This window comes from Meriones unguiculatus, chromosome 1 (assembly GCF_030254825.1).
Source record: "Meriones unguiculatus strain TT.TT164.6M chromosome 1, Bangor_MerUng_6.1, whole genome shotgun sequence".
NCBI classification, from domain to species: Eukaryota; Metazoa; Chordata; class Mammalia; order Rodentia; family Muridae; genus Meriones; species Meriones unguiculatus.
In genome coordinates, this window is record NC_083349.1 from 195,106,832 (window position 1) to 195,131,112 (window position 24,281).

The 24,281-nt window shown below is 38.5% G+C and overlaps 1 protein-coding gene across 6 annotated transcripts in view; it reads left to right on the forward strand.

Moving 5' to 3' along the window:
• The window catches only part of Myo9a (myosin IXA), a 223,638-nt gene that overhangs the window by 162,979 nt on the left and 36,378 nt on the right, over window positions 1-24,281 (forward strand). For 4 of the 6 annotated variants that reach the window (XM_060375378.1, XM_060375373.1, XM_060375386.1 and 1 more), the window contains 7 exons: window positions 1,057-1,138; window positions 1,662-1,874; window positions 10,380-10,492; window positions 19,548-19,690; window positions 22,670-22,893; window positions 23,327-23,443; window positions 23,772-23,960. In XM_060375378.1, the coding sequence (XP_060231361.1) occupies window positions 1,057-1,138; window positions 1,662-1,874; window positions 10,380-10,492; window positions 19,548-19,690; window positions 22,670-22,893; window positions 23,327-23,443; window positions 23,772-23,960 (1,081 nt within the window). The remainder of the gene's footprint in view (window positions 1-1,056; window positions 1,139-1,661; window positions 1,875-10,379; window positions 10,493-19,547; window positions 19,691-22,669; window positions 22,894-23,326; window positions 23,444-23,771; window positions 23,961-24,281) is intronic. The other 2 variants (XM_060375395.1, XM_060375398.1) reach the window with 1 other exon arrangement.

Sequence of the window (24,281 nt, forward strand, 5' to 3'; positions counted from 1 at the left end):
AGTGTTCAGAAAGTTATATTTTTCCTAACTAATAAGAACCACCCCAGAGTAAAACAGGATCTTCATTACTATCATATATTTTATGATTATATGAAGAACCTCTTTAAGACAAGTATCCTAAAGATGTGAGGAATTTAGAATTTTTATTTTCTCATTAGTGGACTGACTTTGGTTCTTAACCAATTTTGTTACTACCTCTCTCAAATGAAATGTTGCCATAGTGTAATGTACCCAGTGATTATCGCATGGGCCTCTTAAGAATTCATCATGTGTGTAGATTCTTGGTTACAGTATTGATTGGAGAAGAATAAATCTAGGGACTTGGGAGGTGCCTTTGTGGAGAAGAACACTTGTCGCACAAGCATGAAGACCAGAGTTTGGATCTCCAGCACCCACACTAAAGCTGAGTGTGGCTGCACACAAATGTAACCCAAGTTCTGGGCACTAGTGGAGACTGGAGCATTGCTGGCAATTGCTGGCTAATCAGCTTGGCCAGAACAAGTACACTCCAGGTACTTGAGGGACACAAGACACATAGTAACACAACAGGACACCTAGTGTTGTCCTCTGGCTTTCACAGGATGACATACAGACACATACAAGTGCGTACTTATATGTCCATGTGCATGCCTGCATAAACATACACATTCTATATGAGAATAAATATAATAAATCAGGTTTTGGAATTGACTAAGATCTTAAATTATTTATAGAATTTGCTGGGCTTCTGACTTGTTCTGTCCTGTTAAATTATAATTCAGATCTTAAATTATTTATAGAATTTGCTGGGCTTCTGACTTGTTCTGTCCTGTTAAATTATAATTCAGAGCAGGGTATAGTGGCGCACAGGCCTTTAATCCTAATACCCAGTAGGCAGATGCAGGCAGATCACTGAGTCCAAGGCTAGACTGATGTTCTTGGTGAGTTCCAGGACAGCTAAAGCTACATAGAGAGACACTGCTTCAAAAAAATATATACAATTAATGCCATCCTTTAGGATTACTTCAATGGAATATCTACTAGGAATTAAATATAATCTTGTTATTATATTTAAAGGGTATGCAGTAGAAATCCTCAAGTCCACAAACAAGATGAACCAGCTTGGAAACCTAAGTTAGCAGGGCCCGGGCAACAAGGGGTAAGTATTGGATCCCATTTATCTTTTAATTAGAAGAGGTGCACATTATTTTGGAATTCACTATTTTTGTAGGTAGAACACCATATGTACCCTTTTATTCTTAGGGGATTTTAGAGAAAGAAGCGGTAGGCTAGCCTTTTATAATTAGTCAAGGAATGGTGCCTAAAAGTACAAATTATATGAAAAGAAAGAAGTTGCTAAGGCTAAGGCAAAAAAAAAAAAAAAAAAAAAAAAAAAAAAAGGACAGTTTGTTCAGGTGACTTTGGTGTGACCTGTGGCAGTGGAGGGTGACTTAGCTCACCGCGGAAGACTAGTGTAGACTTAGCTTGGATCCTTATCTGCTGTTCACAGTAATGAATATGGATTCTTTTTGGTCATCCCTGTTACTTCTGCTAATAGACAGGGCTTGGTGGGGCGGAGGGAAGTTTCCAGACATTCATGAGCCCTCTTTCATTGGCATCTTTTCCCAAATTACAAAAACAAAACATTGTTGTGTTATTTGTTTTATCATTTGGTCAAGCAGGTTGCCAGACCGGCCCATAAAAAGAAAGCTCGAATGGCGCGGACGCGCTCCGATTTCTTGACTAGAGGTACTTTTGCCGATGGGGAGGGGGATACAGAGGAAGATGATTACGATGACATTATTGAGCCCCTTCTCTCCCTTGACCAAGCTTCTCACTCTGAGCTAGGGCCTGTATCCAGCCTGGGTCAGGCCTCTCACAGTGACTCCGAAATGGTAATTTTTACAGCAATAAGAAAGAAACAGCAAACAGATCTGCTCGGAGTAGTCTTTGCTAATCTACAGCTAACCTTCACAGCCTCTTCCATGTAATGGCTTGTACATGAGAAGCCTCAGTGAACACAGCAACATAAGCTAAGTCTAATGTAATAGTACTCAAATTAGGGGCACCTTAACTGTTCATATCAAATGATAAATTAGCCAAAAGTAAGATTATTTAAATTAGCACTTGTGTAGAAATGTTGACTATTATACCTTTAAAGGTCTAGAGTAGGAATCCTAAGTTTTAAAAAAAATTTTTATTTTTGTTTTTGTAAAGGGCCAGATAATATTTTAGACTTTGTAGATCATGGTCTCTGTTGCTTATAGATACTTAACTTGACAATTGCCATGTGAAAGCAATTAAAGACAAGAAGGTGAAAAAGGCCATGTCATTTCTAATAAGTATGCAGAACTTGTCATAGCTTTACTGACCTGGTATATAGAGTAAGATACTTACTTAATGAATTCGGACTTTAACTGAAAGACTATTCACTGAGCAGTTAGAGGTAGGGAAGCTTTAAAGTTCCTGCCTTCCTTATGTTCAGTAATAGAAGAGAGACATGCATTTTATATAACTCAACTGGGCATGGTGGAACAGAATTACCTCAAGTTCAAGACCAGCTTGAACTATGCAGTGAGACCATGTTTTCAGAAACCAAAGACAAAGATGGATGTGGTCACACATTTATAAGTCTGAGGCAAGAGGATTGTCAGGTTTTGATGCCAACATGAACTACAGAGTTGAAGGGTAGGGTAAAATAGAAAGCAAAATCCTGTCTCAGAGCACTAAACGAAATGTACCTGTAAAACTCTGGCCTGAGCTCTGACAAAGCTCGGCACATGCAATTTAGTGAGGGAGATGTGCCGTCCTGGACTAACCCAGCCAAATAGTAGGCTGCATATGGTGTGGATTTGTGTAACCAGAAACCATGACATTTTAGTTAAGTTTCAATAAAACTACACTTATTTTGGCGAAGAATATAACTTCTGTTATCATCTGAACCACAATTAGGTAAATATGTTAACATGTATGATTGTATTTGTACATACCTTAAAGTGAAGAGTTTCATTCGTTGTACTGGGATGATGGCTACTAGGTAATGTGCTTGGTGCTCATCGTCCTGGGGTTAGACTCCTAGCATCCATGTAAAAAGCCAAGCATGCTACTGTGAGCCCTTAACGTCAGAGCTTAGATAGGAGAATCCCAAGGGCTCTGGCTAGTCAGCTTCACCACATGGCCAAGCTCTGGATTCAGCGAGAGACTCTGTCTTAAAAACAAAACAAAAAACAAAAACCCCATAAAGCCAGACAATGTGACCTATGCCTTTAATCCCGGCACTTGGCATTTGGGTATCAGAGGCCACCTTGGTGTACATACCAATTGTCAGGCCAGGCTATCCAGGATTACAGATTGAGACTCTTTCTGGAAAAAGTAGAACGATAGAGGAAGACATACACATGTGCACACACGTGCTCACATTTTATCTGTGGTCGTTCTAGGAAACGCCAGTATAGAGATTCCACTCAACTAAGTCTAATAGGAACCAAAACATGATGGTTGATGAAGTAGTTTCTTTAATTTTCCTATATAAATTGGTTCTCCAGTCTTTAATGTCTGTTCACTGTGCAAGTTTATGATGATCTTTGAGTCATTACATATTTGAGGTTCAAACTGTTAGGCTTGGATTATGTTTACACCCAATTAGGATTTCTTCAAGTTTCTAAAATATCCTAATTGTGTTTATCTCTTAGACTTCGTTTTTAAGTAGTAATGTTGACATTCTGTGGAGACCAAAACAAACAAAGTGCAGGACATGTTGCTCCCTGAAAAACAACATGAGTTATAAACCTGAAACTTGCAGAAGTTAGAAATGATTTGTACTCTTCTGTTAATGTGTATAAATAGAGCTCAGGTCTCTTGACTGTAGGATTTAGTAACGGTTATGAAGGTGCCCTATATTTGAGTTATAAATAATTATATATGTTACAATTTTACGGTGGAACAAACAAATCTTACTGAAAAATATATTTTGATCTATTTCATAGAGATTTATTGTTTATGGAAGAACTTAGCACTTTATAACTGTTGCTTTGTTCCTGAGTTTCTTTTGTGACAATCCTTAGTCCTTTCAGTGGTAGAATACTATTCACACTGGGAACTCTTGCTGGGATGAACCAAAATCAGGCTTTCTGCTTGGAGCATTTGGCTCCTTTTGGTGTTTTAGCCTCTGTTCACCTGCTTGACAGTCACTGCATGCCTGTAGTCGTAGAACACCTTCCTGCACAGTGTGTTAGTCACCTCTAGCTCTCTTACTGTCCTCTTTGATCGTGTTTGAGGAACAGGTGGTGGTGCTGGTTGCTGGTGGATGCTTGCATGAAGCAGCTTTGCTTTGTAGAATAAGCTAGTAGATACTTAGTGAAGTGTGGGTGTGGAGGGAGGGAAGGGATGGTTTTAAATGTGTTTTTCTCTTGATCTTGAAAATGTGTCATATTCTAACATTCTCTCATTACTGTGATGATGAATCTTACTGTTTATTCAGCGTTTTTGTTGGAGTTACAAAGTGCACATTTTTTTTAAAAGTAAATCTGAGTTTATTGGGGACATGAATTTCTAAAAAATCGATTTCCCCCCCCTGGACAAATTAGTGTTATCACCAATATATGCTAACCAAGGAGTATGGCATTAGTTCTTAGCAGAAATGGCCATCTGCTCTTTTTATTTCTAAAGTTACTGATCTTACAGGATTAAAACAATTGCAGATTAATCACCTAAAGGGAATTTGAGGTAAACATTATGTCAAGATGGTTAATTAATAATCATTGATGCTGCAGGGGAGGGTAGGCAGTAGTTACAGTTTTCTGCCTCTGGGACTTTTATCCTCTTAAATACCCCCTGTGTGCTGTCCTCCCTTGGTTTAAATGTCTACCACCTTGGTGTTTACCCAAGAAGGAAAAAAAAGAGCATATTCTGCTAAGCTACATTTTTAAGATGACTTTCTATATATCTTCTATATGATGAATTAGTAAAATTGTTTATGTTCCTTATCTATGAGATTAGTACAGGAAACATACCTATCTACACTTAAGTTGTTTGTTTGTTTTCCTTGCCATTATCCAGATTTAAACCACCTAAAAATAATGCTATTGTTGTGGCATAGTTCCTTGCTAAGGGTTTTTTTTTTTTTCTCCTTTCTTTAGAGAAGTTGTTCTTTTTTGTTTGTTTGTTTTGTTTTTGAGACAGGGTTTCTTTGTATAGCCTTGGCTGTTTTGGATCTCCCTTTGTAGAACAGGCTGACCTGGAACTCACAGAGATTCAGATTCCTATGCCTCTGCCTCCCAAGTGCTGGGATTAAAGGAGTGTACCACCCTTTGACCAGGAAGTTGGTCTTTTAAAATGTATTTCCTAACGTAATAAATCTTGGTAAACTTCACTTTTTGTTGTTTATGAAGTTAGTCAGGTCATCTAACTTTAAATATTTATTTGCATAGAAGTCTGGAACATGATTTCTTACAACTTTTTTTTTTTTTTTTAAAAATCACTGTGTGTAAGTGATTGCTTCCCTCCCCCTTGTGTTTTATGACAGTGTCTCACTATAGCTTGGCTGGGCTGGAACTCCTAGAAATCACTATATTGCATGTCTGACAAAGAAAAAAAAGTTCTGCCTCCTGAGTGCTGGTGCTAGGCCTGTGCCACCGCACCCACTTGACTATTTCTTATATTTTAGATCAGTGTTTATTTTTAAGTTAGCCGTGTTCTAGATTTTCGTAACTGTAACAAAATTACCTGAAGTAGCAGCATAAATGATAGCTGTAGTCAGGTGGTTCTGTTGCTTTGGTTTTATGACAAGGCAGTATATATCCTTTGTGATGGCTGACAAGGGTAAGGGTGTATCTTCCCAAGACAAGCCCCGTCGCCTAGTTGCTCCCACTAGCTCTGCCATCACATTATGGGTCTATCAATGGACTGATAATGATACAGTCACCTTCCTCAAGCCCTGTGTCTAAACACTGTTGCTTTGAAATCTTAAACAAAAACCTTTGAGAGTCACACCATTTCCAAATTATAGCACATCATTGTCTGTCTCATCTTTTCCGAAGAGCTATAATTTTTATTTATTATGCTTTTTTTTTTGTTTTCTACTTCATTGGTTTCTGATTTTATCTTTATATATCTAGTGCTTATAATTGGTGGGATTTATTAATGAATTCTTTGCTGTCTAATACAATTTTTGTGATGAACCATAAGTATTTGATAAAAGTACTCTGCTCAGAGTGTAAAGTTTCAAAATATGCTCAGCATCTCTAGTCCCCGATGTCTTCATTATATTTTGTATACTGAGCTGTCTCAGGCTGAGAATGGTAGGATAAATCTTCTATTCCTTCTTAATTGTGGCTTTTAATATTTAAAGAAGCACCCTCTCAGATTGAATGCTTTTTATTTTTAGTTCTTGTTAATACCTGTTTCTCTTTTCTTTACTACTTCCATTTACTTGATAGACTTTTGCTTGACCCTTTCTTTTATCCTCACTTAGATGTTTCTATATAGTTGAGTCCTACTTTGAATAAAATTTAAAGTATTTTCCATTCATGGGTGAGTCAGGTCTTTATTTATTGATCTGATAGGTCAGTTATAACTTTTTATTTTTTACAATAAAATAAAACCGTACCCAACCTAATCAGTTACCAATAAGTAATACCCTATTAATTCACATCTGTGACACCACCAGTCATTCTGCTCTCCTCATCTTCTTTATATCTGTTTTGGGAGCTTTTTTCTTTGTCAGAACATGTACTTTAATATTACCTTGCTCTAAGTCCTAGCTTTGTGTTCACCTTTGATCTACTAAGTTTATTTATTTAGATGAAACTCTTCTAGCAGACTGTAGTTACTCAGGAAGGATTTTTAAGTATTCAATTTCATGGCTTTTATGTAGCCTTGATGTTTGAGGAATCATCGTGAGTACATTAAATCTTTGATTTAGGGTTGTAGAAGTGGCTCAGCAGCTGAGAGCACACGCATCCCGGTTTACAAAAGCCCATTACCTCAGTTCTAGGAGGTCCTCTAAGGCATGCACAGCTGAGAGCACACGCATCCCGGTTTACAAAAGCCCATTACCTCAGTTCTAGGAGGTCCTCTAAGGCATGCACAGCTAAGAGCACACGCATCCCGGTTTACAAAAGCCCATTACCTCAGTTCTAGGAGGTCCTCTAAGGCATGCACAGCTGAGAGCACACGGATCCCGGTTTACAAAAGCCCATTACCTCAGTTCTAGGAGGTCCTCTAAGGCATGCACAGCTGAGAGCACACGCATCCCGGTTTACAAAAGCCCATTACCTCAGTTCTAGGAGGTCCTCTAAGGCATGCACAGCTGAGAGCACACGCATCCCGGTTTACAAAAGCCCATTACCTCAGTTCTAGGAGGTCCTCTAAGGCATGCACAGCTGAGAGCACACGCATCCCGGTTTACAAAAGCCCATTACCTCAGTTCTAGGAGGTCCTCTAAGGCATGCACAGCTGAGAGCACACGCATCCCGGTTTACAAAAGCCCATTACCTTAGTTCTAGGAGGTCCTCTAAGGCATGCACAGCTGAGAGCACACGCATCCCGGTTTACAAAAGCCCATTACCTCAGTTCTAGGAGGTCCTCTAAGGCATGCACAGCTGAGAGCACACGCATCCCGGTTTACAAAAGCCCATTACCTCAGTTCTAGGATGCACATGGCACGCATCCAAGTAAAGCGCCTGTGCCCACAAAGTACGATAAATTTTCTTCAATTCAAAATAAATCCATAATTTAAATCCAGATTTTAAGTCAGTGCTTCACCACTGCTGTCGCGGAGTTTTTTTGAAAATGTTGTTTTCTTGATATCTTTCTTTATGTAGTATTCTCTATTGCCATTCTAACTCTCTTATATTAGTGATTCATTTGATCTTTTAGTTTGGAGGTTCTCAGACTTCTTGTGTAAGTGTAGGATATGATTTCAAGTTGATCCTTATAGATTAGTGATCCGTTTTATCCACTAGACTCTGTATCTAAAAGCTTGTCTTATTTTGTCTTTTGAAAAGTTATCTTAATATTTACTAGCCAAGTTCCATTATTTTGTTTCTCTTGTTTAGGAACTTCAGGTATTAATAATGGTTTTTGCTTTGGTATTTTGGTTTTTCTTTCTTTCTTCTTTGCCTGTCTTGTTTTACCTCTGATGGTTTTTTTCTCCCTTATTATTTTTATTTTATATTCTTTATTATTTTCTCTATTAAAATTTTGTGCTTTTTTCTTCCTTGATCCCTTTTAAGTTATTTTCAAGTTAATTTTATCTTTTTTTATTGATTACATTTGTTTTTTGATAGGTCATACATGTTCACTCTCAGTACTCACATTTACTTACTCTGAAATCTTTCTGCACTTTCGGTATCTGTATCCCATTACCAGTCATCTTCCATTTTATTCTATACCTGCAACATTATGTTATTCTTTATCCCAAGCAAGGGTAAACAGTAAACCTCCTGATTGGCAATCTCTATGAATTTGAAACAAAAATAAAGCTTATACACATGCGCATGTGCTTTAAGTGCCCACGTAATTCTAGTGTTAGACTAATATTTGACTTTAATATTTTTGTGAGGAACATAGTTTTTAGGTAGTGATATATTCTTTTGAACCACATACTAAGTGCTACAACTTTTATCCTTGTAAAATTGACTGTATGATTACATTGTTATTGACTTGATAATATAATTAACATTGTAATTGAGGTCTATAATATAATTAACATTATAATTGAGGTCTAGGATTTACAGTGACAGGTACAAATCTTCATTTGACAGTTTGCTGTTTTGAGGACTATGTTTACAACTATGAAACCTATGCTTCAAGTATCAAAATTTCTTTAATATCAACAATTTTCTCATGTTTCTGCTCAATTTCCCTCTTTTTACACTACTCTCAGAAACAACCACTATTCTCGAACTTTGTAGAAATGTAATTAGATAATATGTGGTAGGAAGAATTCTTTTGTAAAATTGATATTCAGGTGTCATCTCTGGAAGCTTGAGTCTTTTCCATAAATTTTTGTTTTCAATTTCCCTTTTTCATCATGTAGAGTATAATTATTACTATTTTAGTATCCTTCAAATCGAACAGCAATTCAATCAATGTAAATGGCTTATTTTATCTTTAAGGAACATATATTTATTTCTACTTCTTTATGTTAAGGAACATATATTTCTACTTTATAGTTCTCTTATTAAAACTTATGTAGTTTACATTGTGATTTTTTTTTTCTGGTTAGTTGAAGGATTTATTTTTTTCCTTTCAGTTAATATTTTGTATACTATAGTTTTCTGGTAATATTCCAGAGCTTTGTTCTGGAAACAACAGTTTGATAATTTTCAGGGCCTTCAAAATCGGTAGACCCTAACAGTAGTCAGTTGGAAAGGCAAATTATTCTTGACTACTAAGGCAAGTTCATCTGTATCCTTAGTGGCCTGTGCAGCATGAAGTTCAGGTCCTGGCCCCTGGGCACTGGCATTACTGCCAACCTTACCTTTAATCACTTCAGATGGTTATATCTTCGGTCTCCTGTTGTTTTCACATACAAAGCTATTGATTAGTACTAATCCAAATATGCAAAGAGAACTTTTTCTAGATCTACAGAGTTCTTCTATCTTTCTTTCCTCCCCAGTACTGCTGGTCACTTTGATTGCCATGAACTTTTATTTTAATGTGTTCAGCAAAAGATACCTCGCAAGTTTTACCTGGGTTCCCCCTCTCTTTGTCACAGCACAGAAACTAGTAACATCTTGAAGCAATAAGTAGATGCAGGTGTAAGCCACCTGCTTTCTTTGTTTCTCACCAGTTGTCTTAAAACCTGCTGTCTCTGACTTTTTGTACATTAGATATGGATTTCCTGTATGCTGTATTGGCCACAGACATCTGTATTTAAGAACTCTGGGTATTGCCTGATTTTTGTGCCATAGTCAAGCATATCAAAAAAACTACAGGATATTTTCACAGATGAAATACAAGGAAATTAGTTGAATGAGTAACAAGAATTCTCAGAATTAATTGTCCTTAGAGGGGGTACACTAATTGTTACATGAAATTGAAGTTCTAGTTTGATGACATAAATTGGTTTTTCTTCTGTGTGACCTGGGTTTTTGTTTGTTGTTTGTTTTTTAATTTGAATGAATATAACAATAATCTATAACCCACAAAAAGAATCTCCACCTTGAGGTACAAATAAAAAGAGGTGTAAAAGATAATAATGATTGTTATCATATTTCTTAGCCTCAGATTTTTCTGAGTTTATTTTTGAAAGGTCTTGACTGTCTTCCTAACTTACCTGATGAGATTCTTGCTAACTTGCCAGGAAATGTGAACTGAAGGCTACTGAATTGTAATTCAGTCATGCTATAATACATTTACTTGGTTTTAAGTCTTTCCATGTGTAATTCCTACAGACATCACAACGCTTTTCTTCAGTTGATGAACAAGCAAGGCTCCATAAGGCTATGTCTCAAGGAGAGATTACTAAATTGGCAGTAAGACAGAAGTCTTCAGATTTGGACATAAGGTATGATATTAATTTTTTAATTTTTTTTTAATTTATTATCATTTTACTTGCAGTGGTGTTTTGTCTGCATGTGTGTCTATGTGAGGGTGACAGGTCCCTGGAACTGGAGTTAATGACTGGAGTTATATGCCTACCATGAGGGTGGTAGGCATCAAACCTGGGTCCTCTGGAAGACCCAGCTTAACAGCTGGGTCTTAACAGCTGAGCCATCTCTCCAGCCCTGAATAATATAATAACTTCAATGATCTCTTTGCATAATTGATACATTGAGTTTTTAAATTAAATAAATTTGCTTTAAAAAAATTTTTACAATCTAGCTCTCTTTATTTCCCTTTGTAGACTAAGCCTTGAATTCAAAGGCCTTGGACTCTGGCAACTAACCTTTCCATTCACATACAGTGTGCTTCTCTTGTAGAGCAGGCTGGTGCTTCATTTGGCATTGTTTTTTTCTGGTCATTTTCCTTCACCTATTTCAGGAAGCTGTCTCCTGGAGTGCTTAATAGGATCAGTTCTTGCATCATCTCTCTTTGCAAGAATCTTGCCCTTATCTTGCTTGTTTATAATGATGCCCATGGCATGCTGGATGATTTATAATCTTCCTGTTTCGCCATGCTAAATTGTGAGGCATTTCTTTTTTAACAGTGCTCATTCCCTTGGTGTCTGCATTATCACCCTTTATAGATTCCCTTGTATGTGGCCAGAGGAACACCTGCATGTTTTCTAAAGGCCTAGGGCACACATAGCAGGTGCCACTCCACTTTCCCTTTGTGTTTTTCACTTTAGTGTGTTACTGGAAGGTGGTGCCATGCCCCAGCAGCTTTTCCTTTAAAATGTAAGAAATAAGTAACAGTATTACCAAGTACTTTATACACACACACACACACACACACACACACACACACACACACACTGAGCTTTATCTTCTTGTGTGGATAGCAGTATGATTGGGGGAAGGTTCTTAATCATTAATAGTACTGTATTGTAAAAGGAGAAAGATTAGATAGGATGAGATTGATTTAGCTTTGGACTTGTGATATATTCTGCACTAAGTGCTTTAGGAGAATATTTTTGAGTTCTAGGACAGCCAGAGCTTTGTTACACAGAGAAACTCTGTCTCAAAAAACCAAAATGAAAATATTTTCAGAAAATAATTTTGTTCTTTTGGAGTGCTCGTTGGGGAGCTGGGGTGTAGCTGCGCTGCATGTAGCACAGAAGAGGAGTTGCTCTGGAAGATTGAGGGCCTGAATTAAGGAAATACCCACACACAAACGTCTGGTGCTAAAGAGATGGCTTAGCAGTTATGAGCACAGACTGTTTTTTCAGAGGACCTGTGTTCAGTTCTCAACATCCATATTGTGGCTCAAAATTGTTTTAACTTCAGTTTCAGAGACTCCAAAGCCCTAATGTGACCTCCAAGGATACTAGGCCTTCTGTGGTGCACATACACACATGGCAGGCTTTTAAAGCACTCATACTCATACCTATTTGTGTGTGTGTGTATGCGTGTGCATGATCATGCTCACAGCTGTAACCCCAACACTGTGGAAGGGGTAGAGACAGGAGCATCACTGGGGCTTGCTAGTCAGTAGTCTAGGCTCCAGGTTCAGGGTATAAGAGAAGAGAGTGGTAGAGCAGGACACCTAACATCCTCTGTTGGCCTCTAGTACACACAGGGATGTTCATCTGTATACACAGGTTTTTGTATGTGTATACACCCAAACACACAGAATTCATGGACTTTTTATTTTTAATTAGACATCTTTAAAAAAAATTATATAAGCATCTGGACCCTGTCTAAAGAAAGATGTCAAGCTATGTTCAAGAAAAAAAAAATCTTAATTGTAGAACACTTTTTATAGACTAAGAGGGATTTACAAGGGACTTAAGACCAGTAAAGATTATACCACAAATAAGAATTGAAAAAGAAGATTGAATAGATTAAAGGGCATATAATTAGAGATAGTTAAATACGTAAATTTAATTTTCACTTCATTTGCCCAAATGACCACAAAGGATGAAACAAGAGAGAAAAATCAAACATGTCAATGTCTCAGTAGGTGAGAAAAGGCTCAATGTTAACCAAGTAGGCAAAACTGAGAAGGACACATATAGGTGGCTAACTGGCCCTCTCTATTCTTAGCAGAAAATAATGAGCTATTTTTTAGGAAAAGATGAAAGCAGAAGATCTCCAGACTTAAGCTAACCCAATATTCCACCCCAGACAGTGTTTCTCTGTATCTTTGGCTGTCCTGGAACTTGCTCTGTAGACCAGCCTGGTCTCGAACTCACAGAGATTCACCTGCCTCTGGCCTTCCATGTGCTGGGATTAAAGGACTACACCACAGCTGCCAGCAAGTTTGCCCAATATTTTTAAGGTGTGGGCCAAGTATTTGGGTTCTTTTTATTTTTATTTTTAATGTCTGTGTGATGTGATGCATGAATGTACTGGTATATGTGTGCTTGAGTGCAGGTGTATGTATGTGAGGGTCATAGGCCATTCAGGTGCTAGCTACTGTGTTTCGTGAGATAGGTTTGTTACTGAGTTCTTGGGCTTGCTGGTCTGGCTAGACTGGACAGCAGCTAGCTCCAGGAATCTCCCTGTCTCCACCCCTGCAGTACTGGAATTATAAGCCTGCAAGGCCACACCCAAGGGCTCTGGGGACTGAACTCAGGGTTTCATGCAAACACTGTACCTATTGACCTATCCCCTGTATTTTTTTAAATGAATTTTACACATTAAATGCTTAAATCTCTCAGCTCTTTCTTTTTCTTTGCTAAGTAATGTTTTTATACCCTTTGAGCAGATGGTTCAAAGAGTTTTGGGGACTTTGTTCATCTGTTGAGGAACAGTTAGAAGGGATTTCCTTGCAAAATTGACCAGCCAGATAACCCTATAAGGAAGTCATGGTTTAGGAGCTCTGCTAGTGCACACTAGAGGTTCCAAGCAACACTTTAAACCTCATGTTTAGTCATAATTAGATATCAGTGATCATACATTTAAGAAAAACAAAAATTTACAAGATAGAAAACTTCAAAACCAGTAGATACAATTAATAATGAAAATTCTACATAAATTAATATAGCTGAAACAAAACTTTATGAAAAAAACATTCAAAGTAAAAATAATTTCTGAAAATTAAAAGTGATAATGTGTTAGAGGCTAGCAGCTTAATGGATAAAGTGCTACTAAGCAAGTATGAAGACCTGAGTTTAGATCTTCATCACACACAAAAAATCCAGGTATGTCACTCAGAAAGACAAACCGGATGGACATTGGAAGAAGGAGAAAACAGGAAACAGGACACCACAGAGGGCCTCTGAAAGACTCTACCCGGCAGGGTATCAAAGCAGATGCCGAGACTCATAACCAAACTTTGGGCAGAGAGCAGGGAATCTTATAAAAGAAGGGGGAGATAATAAGACCTGGAGAGAACAGGAGCTCAACAAGGAGAGCAACAAAACCAAACAATCTGGGCACAGGGGTCTTTTCTGAGACTGATACTCCAACCAAGGTCCATGCAGGGAGATAACCTAGAACCCCTGCACAGATGTAGCCATGGCTGCTCAGTTTTCAAGTGGTGGCCTAGTAAGGGGAACAGAGGGTGTCTCTGGCATGAACTCAGTGGCTGGCTCTTTGATCACCTCCCCGTGAGTGGGGAGCAGCCTTGCCAGGCCACAGAGGAAGACAATGCAGCCATTCCTGATGATACCTGATAGGCTGGGGGCAGATGGAAGGGGAGGAGGACCTTCCCTATCAGTAGACTTGGAGAAGGGAATAGGAGGAGATGAGGGAGGGAAGGTGGGCTTGGGAGGGAATGAGGAAAGGGCCTACAGCTGGGATGCAAAATGAATAAACTAATTAATATAAAAAATAAATTAAAAAAAAATCCAGGTATGGAGCTACAGCTGTGTCTCTAGTGGCAGGGGCAAGAGACAGTAGATCCTTGGAGCTTACTGCTCAGGCCAGTTAGCCAAATTGGTAAACTTCAAGTTCAGTGAGAGACTTCATTTCAGGAAGATGGAGTGTAACTGAGGAGAACACTTGGCAACACATACTAATACTAATACTAATACTACTACTACTACTAATAATACAAAATTGTAATGAGAAGGCAGGAAAGTAAAGAATATATCTCAGAAAGTTTTCCTAAAAGAAAAATACATAAATGAGATAAGGAAGTTCTAACATCAGTTTAGATAAGGAAGTTTAAAACATCAGTTACTTAATAACGAAGAAAAAATGTAGAGGAGCAAACTCTTTCTAAAATAAATTGGGCTGGGTGTGGTGACACATACTTGTAATCCCAGCATTCATTCAAGAGGTGGAGGGTAGAGAATATAAAGTTGGAGGTCAACCTGGACAACACGGTAAGACTTTGCCTCAAGGGGGAAAAAAAAACCCAATGCAACCAAATTTCATAGAACTGACGCCCCAGTAAGGACTGAAAACTGTAATGGATAAAAGTAGGCTTGTACTTTAAAAGGTATTTCCATTGTAACAGTAAAAGTGCGCTGTCGTCATCATCATCTTCTTTTACTTGTCTATCTATCCCTCCATCCCTCCCTTTCTTCTCCGCCCCCCCCATATATTACATCCTGACTGCAGTTTTTTCCTCCTTCCTCTCCTCCAAGGCCTCCCAGCTCCCCTGCTGTGCCTCCTCCTGTCTACTCCCCCATTTCCTTTCAGAAAAAGGCAGGCCTCCCAAAGACATCAACCAAACATGGCATATCAACTTGCAGTAAGTCTAGGCACCTTCCCCCCTAGTAAGACTGGATGAGGTGACCCAGTGGTAATAACAGGGTTACAGAAGCATCAGAGGCAGCCCTGCACCCACTGTTAGGAATCCCAGTAGAAGTCCAAGCTACACAACTGTAACATGTATGTGGAGGGCCTAAATCAGTACCATCTAGGCTCCCTGATGGTCAGTTTAGTTGCTCTGAGCCCCTATGAGCCCAGGTTAGTTGAGTCTTTGGGTTCTCCTGTGACATCACTGACCCCTCCGACTCCTACTCTTCTTCCTCTCCTTCTTCTGCAGGATTCTACTAGAGCTCCACATAATGTTTGACTGTGGTTCTCTGTGTCTGTTTCAATCATTTGCTGGAAGAAGCCTCTCTGGTGACAGTTGGACTAAGCACCAGTCTATGAGTACAGCAGAATATCATTAGGCATCATTTAATTGACTTTTTTTGTGTGTGCCAGTCATGTTTGGTTCTATCCTATGTCTCTGGGCTATCTATCTAGCCTCTGGTTCCTGGCCCTTCAGGCCATGTCAGGGTTGGGCTCTCTCTCATGGCGTGGGTCTCAAGCGGGACTAGTCACTAGTTGGCCTCTCCCCCAATTTCTACACCACTTTTACCACAGCACATTTTGTAGGCAGGACAAACCTACAAATTGTAGGTTGGAAGTTTTAAAGCTGCATTAGTGTTCTAATCCCTGTAATGGAAGTCTTGCCTGGTTATAGGAGATGGTTGGTTTACCTGTTCCACCCCCCCCCCACACACACACTAGGGTTACCCTCAGAGATTCCCGGGACTTTCTATTGCACTAGATTTCTAGCTCATCTCTGAGAGTCTTCCTACCTAGCCAATTCCAGTTGTCTTCTCTCCAGTACTGTCTTCCTACATCTTCCCCTGCCTGCCCCCAGTCCATCTGTAGTATCTGTTCTATTTCCTCTACCCAGGAAGAGGTTCAGCATACAAAAATCTGTCATTGTAATCCACCATATAAACAAACTGAAAGAATAAAACCATATGATCATCTCGTTAGATTCTGAAAAGGCCTTTGATAAAATTCAGCACCTTTTTATGATAAGTCTTGAGAGATCAGGGATACAAGGGACATACCTAAAGATAGTAAAGGCAATATTTAGCAAGTCAATAGCCAACATCAAATTAAATGGAGAGACACTCAAACTAGTTTCACTAAAATCCAGAACAAGATATAGGCTTGTTGCCTAGTAGGTGTTGAAATTTTTCAAATTCAATTTTTATGTTCATTCACAAATTATTTTACAAATTAAAACCCCCAGTATAAAGTTAGAATATATAGTACATGTGAGCTGCTAGCATTTCAGTGTACTTCATTGATTTTCATGAAAAGAGACATCTATATATAAAGAGTCATTATAGTATAGCAAACTGTCCAGCCTGATGGCACACCACCACTAATCCCCGTTACTTGAGGGTGAGGTAGGATGAACACAAGTTCAGAGGTTGCTGGAGCTATAGAGCTTAAGGTCTGCCAGAACAACTTGTGAGATGCTGTCACAAAATAAAAGAACAGAAGAGAGACAGATGGAGTTCAGTGTTGCATTAGTTACTTTACATTTGCTGTCGTAAAACACCATGATCAAGGCAATTTATGGAAGGAAAAGTTGATGTTAGCTTATAGTTCCAAAGGGATAAGAAAGAGTCCAGCATGGAAGGAAGGCATCACAGCTTGATTGGGAAAGTGATCACTCACATCTGTGACAGCAAGCAGGAAGCAGAGAATGGACGAGAAGTGGGGCAAGACTATAAACAAAGTGTGCCTGCAGTGACTTACTGCAGTAATGCTGCCTCTCGGTGTTTCCACAACCCATCCAGTAGTGCCACCAGGAGACCCAAGTATTCAATACATGAACCCAAGGGAGTCGGTGAGGGCATTGCTCTTTCAAATCACTGCAGTGGTAGAGTGCTTGCCTAGCATGTAGGATGCCAGAGGCTCAGTTCCCATAACAATAAACAAACACTAACAAGCAAATAGATAAAATACTTGTATATATCATGGTAGGAACAATTCTCACCGGAGGATTAATTTTAGAAAAGTCACTCAAGGTTTATTTATTTATTTTTCATTTATTACAATTTATCCTGGCTGTAGCCCTGTCCCTCATCTCCTCCCAGTCCCATCCTCCCTCCATCTTCTCCCCCTATGCCCTTCCCCTAGTCCACTGATAGAGGAAATCCTCCTCCTCTTCTATCTGACCCTCGTCTATCAAGTCTCATCAGGACTGGCTGCATTGTCTTCCTCTGTAGCTAGGTAGGGCTGCACCCCACATGGGGAGGTGATCAGAGAGCCTGCCCCTGAGTTCATGCCAGAGAAAGTCCCCGCTCCCCTTACTAGGGACCCCAGTTGGAGACTGAGCCTATGGGTTACATCGGTGCGGGGGTCTAGGTCCTCTCCATGTGTGGTCCATCGTTGGAGTATCAGTCTCTGCAGGACCCCCTGGGCCTAGGTTTTTTGGCTCTGTTGGTCTACTTGTGGAGCTCCTGTCCCCTTCAGGTCTGTCTGTCTCCTACTCTGCCCAAGTTTGGTTGAGTCTTAGCATCTGCTTTTATACCCTGCTGGGTAGATTGTTTCAGAGGCCTTCTGTGGTAGGTTCCTGCCCTGTTCCCTGTCTTCTCCTGCTTCCGATGTCTATACTGTTTGCCCTTCTGAATGAGGATTAAGCATCTTTCCTAGGGTCCTCCTTGTTGTTTAGCTACTTTAGGACAATAGATTTTAGTATGTTTATCCTCTATTATATGGCTAATATCCATCATAAGTGAGTATATACCATGTGTATCTTTCTGCTTCTGGATCACCTCACTCAGGATGATCTTTTTTAGTCCCATCCATTTGCCTGCAAATTTCATGATTTCCTTACACCCATCAGAATGGCTAAGATAAAAAACTCTAGAATGCTCTAGAATTTGTGGAGAACAGGGAACCCTCCTCCATTCCTGGTGGGAATGTAAACTTGTACAACCACTTTGGAAATCAATCTAGTGCTCCCTCAGAAAATTAGGAATAGTGCTTCTTCAAGATCCAGCTATACCACTCCTGGGCATATATCGGATAGATGCTCAACCATACAACAAGGACATTTGCTCAACTATGTTCATAGCAGCTTTATTCGTGATACCCAGAATCTGGAAACAACCTAGATGTCCCTCAGCCAAAGAATTGATACAGAAATTGTGGTACATTCACACAATGGAATATTACTCAGCAATTAAAAACAAGGAAGTCAATATTTATAGTTTTTTGTTTTTTTGAGAAAGGGTTTCTCTGTGCAGCCTTGGCTGTACTGGAACTCACTCTTGACTAGGCTGGCCTCGAACTTACAGAGATCCACTTGCCTCTGTATCCCAAGTGCTGGAATTAAAGGTGTGTACCACCATTGCCCAACTTACAGGTTTTCATGGTGAAATATTTCTATTCCTAAATAGAAAAATATTTACAACACCTGAAAGTATCAAGGATGCTTAGGACTAGAAAGTGTTTTCAGATTTTTTAATACTTTGGGAAATATTTGCATATGCATAGTGGAGCATAGTGGAATAGGAGCTAAATGTACTAACAAGTTATTTATAGTTAATTTACACCTTATACACATAGGTGGTGGATGATTTTATACTTTTTTTTTGTATAGTTAGTTCATTTATGACCTGTCACTTAGGTGAGTTTTTCACTTCTGCCCTCATCAGCTCTCATGTTTTGTATTTTAGAGCAGTTGGGATTCAGACTTTTCATCGATGTTTAACCTGATATGAAAAGTGTGATTAAAGTAATAGTACTCATCACTGCTCTTAGCAAATGTTCAAATAAGTAGTGTCTGTGGCTAATTATAGTGCTAATGAGTGAAAACGTTTAAAATTACATTGAAATCATGATTTCTGTGAGTAAAATTTAAGATTTCTATTGACAGACCAGGAAGAAATTGCTAACAGTATAAAGGAACATCTTTTTTAGAGTGGTTAGTAATTAACAATGATTTATTTGAATGAGTTTTCTTTGTTTGAAGCTACATTTGAGCTATAACAATGAAAAGATGGCAGTTTGCCATCAGGAAGCTTAAGTTGGAATTCTAGTTTCACTGTTTTGAGACTTACCAAATGATTTAACTTGTATTCAAGATGAAGAGTTGAGAGTATGGCTCAAAAGTTTTGCCTAGCATGTTTCCACCCAAGGGTTTGAATATTGAAGTTCAAACAGACTACTACATATGAAGAGTGTAGAAGCTTAAGAGGAAACACAAGTATTACGGAGACATCTGATTTCCATTTTACCTGTATTTTGTTTTAAAAACAGACCTCAGAGAACAAAGATGAGATTCTGGGCCAAAGGGAAACAAGGAGAGAAGAAGACTACTAGAGTAAAACCTGCTACCCAGTCGGAAGTCTCATCACTCTTCGCTGGCTCAGATGTGACACCGGCTCATCCATTTTCTGATGGTAAAAATGGACAAGGGGTGGAGCTTCATAATTTGTTACTCATTCTGAAAGTGTACTATGCTTTCTTCAGAATGACATTCCTCTTGGAGTGATATTTTAATGATAGGACTAGTGTTAGTAAGTGCTCCCTTTCTTAGTAAAGCAAGGAATATTCTCTGCTTATATGAGATGCTCCAAGAATGTCACATAGAACAGTGAAGCACAGCCACTTCGGTGATGATGAATCTTGGGCTAGCCTTTGTTTTCTAAATTGTAAAGGTTTACCCTTGATATATGTACTTTATAATATTCATAGTAATTCATAGCATGATCTCATTATTGAGTGCTATGTAAAACTGTAATAACATGTTATATATATTAAATCTACAGTTTTTCTGATATTGCTGTGATTATTATTCATGGTTAATAGCACCAAAGGATAAGAAGTTATCTATTTACACATATTGAAATGAGAAGACCTAAGATTTGGATTTGAGTTCAGGCATTCAGACTCCAGAGTTGACATTATTTTTTGTTGTTTTGTTTTTTGTTTTTCTTGTATTTTATTTGTCTGTTTTAAGATAAGGTCTTTCTTTGTAGCTTTGGCTGTCTTGGAACTGTGTAGAACTTTGTATTTTTAAAACTTTTAAAACTTTTTATTGATTCTTTGTTAGTTCTATAATCATGCACCATATTCCCACTCCTTTCCCCATCCCCATCGCATCTGTCCTTTGCTCTTTCAACCTTCCCCTCAAAAAACAAAAACAACAAAAAACAACACACAAACTAAAACAAAGTATAGAAAACATCTCATTGTAGAAGCTGTGGTATGTCACAGTGTGTCCCACAGTAGATCCCTCTGTCTGCGCTTCTTCATTTGCAAATGTTTATTGCGATAAGTCATTAGTCTGGCTCATGCTCAAAGACCATGTGACACCATCAATATTGGGTCATCACCAGGACTTCTGGTTATCCCATTGTTGCTCTGTGTCATGGACATCCTGCAGTTTTGGATCAGTAGGACTGGCCCTTTCATGTGTCCCAACCATTTACAGATGATAGAGATTTTGGGGTGGCCAACTCAGAGAGGTGGATCTTGGTGGTAGCTGAGCTGGTCAGCACACTGCTTCTCCCTTATCCACACCACAAGGGTAAGCTTTCCAGCACTGCTCTGGCCATGCTGCCCCCTGCTGCCATCTGCAGTAGGCAGGGTCCGCTTTCTTGCTCTCAGGCCCTCAGGTACTTGCTCAGCTGCATCCACACCTCCAGAGTCAGCTCCACAGTGCAGCCCAATTAAGATGTGGGGGCCACTCTCCCAAGTGCTGCCGCCTGTGAGGGGCTGGGCCAACTTTCTTGCTCTCCTTTTTTAAAAAGGAAGAATTTATTTTGATTTATAATTTGAGGTGAACTGAGGCATGACAGCATGAATATGAGTCTGCATTCAGGAAGCAAAGAGAAGAATGCTGGTGTTCAGTTCCCTATTAATGCAGTCTGTGACCCTAACCCATAGAATGGTACTACCTACATTTAATGGTGGTCTTCCTGCTCAGCCTAATCTCAATAATCCCAGAAATTGTCTCCAAAGTGATTTTAGATCCTGTCAAGTTGACATATCAACTGTCACATCTACTATACACTAATGCTTACAATTTCATAATGTAGCTATTCTTTTGACTTTTAGGATATAGATGTAACACATTTGAAAGTACCCAGGAGGAGCAATTAGCACTTGAAAGAATGGTAGAGATGGAATTAATCTCTCATTTCGTATCTTGTAGCCCTGTTCCTGTCAACTTACCGTCTGATATAGATGAAAATAATAGTAAATTCAGTGGTTATCTAACCCGAATCTAACTTTTAAATTATATTTAGATTAGAAAAACTTCTAATTTTCCCCATTGCATTACTCAAGTGTTCATTTTCTTAATACATTATCTAATTGACAATCTTCATTCTAAATATTATCATTTTCAGTAATTATATTCTAATATAATTTCCAAAAAAGAGTGGTAAGGCTCATTAGTTGAAAATATACATTATAAGCAGATGTCATTATATAAGGGACATTTATGAAAAAATTAGGATTATGGACTTTATTTTTGTTTGGAAAAAATTAATAAGGTAGCCTTTGTTTTTAATGCTAAACTGAGATAATTTACACGATATGATTACTTCATTCTAAAAAGGATACTAACTTTGCAAAATAATTATTTAGTTAGTTAAAATGAAGTCAGTTTATATCAGTTTTTATATGGCTTTATTTTGGTGTCATGTCCCAATTGAGATTGAGTTTGTCCCAATTCCTGCCTGAAGCGGCATTTATTATAGAAGGAATTGCTTTTTGTTTGGTTTATTATCAGGGTAAGCATTTAGATGGAATTAGGATAAGCCATTGTTGAGAAGTTAAGGAACATACATGTTGAGGAAGCGAGCACATGTGGAATGAGAAGAGGCCAACATTTTCCTTCGGTTTTGGATAGGGCTTTGCAAGTCTAATTTAGTTGTGGTTCCAAATTGTAATGGTCAGCATAGAATTTTATTCCCTAGTGTGAAAAAAATAGGAAAATGTGGTACTTTTCTCTGTAATATATACTGCCAGTTTGCTCCACAGATCCTGTGAGAGTTTAGACAGCTATAGGGGGTGTGTAGAAGAAAACCCTCAATAAGATACTAGAGCAGAAGCAAGCCAGGCGACCTATTTGACTTCCTAACAAGGTATTAACTATCAGCAGGAAGTGTCGCTGTTGTGGTCATGGTTGTAGACTACAGTAAAAACTGTAATTATCAAATTCTCCTTTTGGTTAGTTAGACTTAGATATAATAACTGGATATTCCTTCAGACAAGCACAGCACAGTTACAGCTGGATGGACAGTATTTAATATGCTAGTTTGTAGCTTACTCTTCCCCATCTTTGGGACTAAGGTTTTTACAGTAAGGATAGAGATTTTCAATATTTTTACTAAGCCTTTGTTTTTACTTACCCTTGTTTTGAATTGTAGAATTAACTCAGTACCACCCAACACCTCCTTTGAGCCCAGAACTGCCTGGGAGTTGCCGAAAAGAATTCAAAGAGAATAAGGAGCCTTCTCCAAAGGCAAAGCGCAAGAGGGGTGTGAAAATCAGCAGTGTGGCCTCAGACTCTACACATTGGCAAAATGACTCTGTTCAAATCATAGCAAGTGCCAATGATTTAAAAAGTATGGATGAATTTCTTCTGAAAAAGGTACGCTTTGCTTGCCGAGTTAGCCTCTGAGAAGATTTGGCTAAAGAATACTTGTATACACAGGGTATACTGTTATAAGACAGGTTAAAACTTCAGTCACACAGGCAGTGGATTTGTTATCAAAAGGTCAGATAATAGGGCATGCACAATCAGACAGGATTTAAAGTTTTAGTCTCTGCTGTGATTTCACATTTGTCGTATATGAAGGTGAGGCTTGTAGATTTGTAGCTGTTCTGTTGACAGAACTGTAAAATCAAAGTGTCGGAAGGGAACTTAGACATGATGCAGTGTGTTGTCCTCTTCCTAGGTCCTGTGACATCCAGTGGCTTGTACGTTTAGAATATCACTGCTTGAGAGACATTTCAACCATTGCATTTGTATCTTTTTGATGAATTAATTGTGTATAACAACTTTTTCTATGGCTGGTCCTTAGATGAATGACCTAGATAATGAAGACAGCAAGAAGGATACATTAGTGGATGTTGTATTTAAAAAAGCCTTGAAAGAATTTCGGCAGAATATCTTCAGCTCTTATTCATCTGCATTGGCGGTAAGCTAAGGCCGTGTTAGGACATATTCACAATTCAGCTTGGCTTTGTAATTTTAATAATCTGTAAAGCCAGCCTCAAGGGAGCAATTCTTAGGACTTGTTTAATTATTATATGACTTCAACTATTATGTTTTTTACTACTACTTAGTAGATTTATCCTGCCTATATTTTATGCTATCGTGGGACTTGGTGAATGCTAGATAACTACTTGAGCTGGCTCATTATAAACTATATGAAGAGCCTAACCTATATTTTACCAGTATAAGCTGAATCAATATTTAAAGACTGTCTCCATAAAAGTTAACTTTTTTTTTTTCCTTCTCATTAGATGGATGATGGGAAAAGCATACGCTATAAAGACCTGTACGCATTGTTTGAACAGATTCTGGAAAAGACTATGAGGCTTGAGCAACGTGATTGGAATGAATCTCCAGTGAGAGTTTGGGTTAACACTTTCAAGGTGTTTTTAGATGAATACATGAATGAATTCAAGACTTTGGATAGCACAGCCTCAAAGGTAAATGAATTACTTTGATTTCCAGAAGTAGTAAATTATGAATTTTTTTTAAAGGAATCTGTTTAGGAAACATTTTTTTAAAAATTAGTACCAGTGTATATTATTTCTATAAAATGATAGGTTTTATTATGATTTTCCTACATCTATACAATGCAATTATGATTTTGCTGTTCATGGCAGCACATGCCAGTAGTCAAATACTGAAGAGGATGAAGCAGGAGGGTCATAGTTCAACACTAGCTTAGATTATAACTGACTGTAAAGCTGCATTTCAGCAAAATACGACAGAGAACATGCCAATTTACGATTGCTTTAGATCCT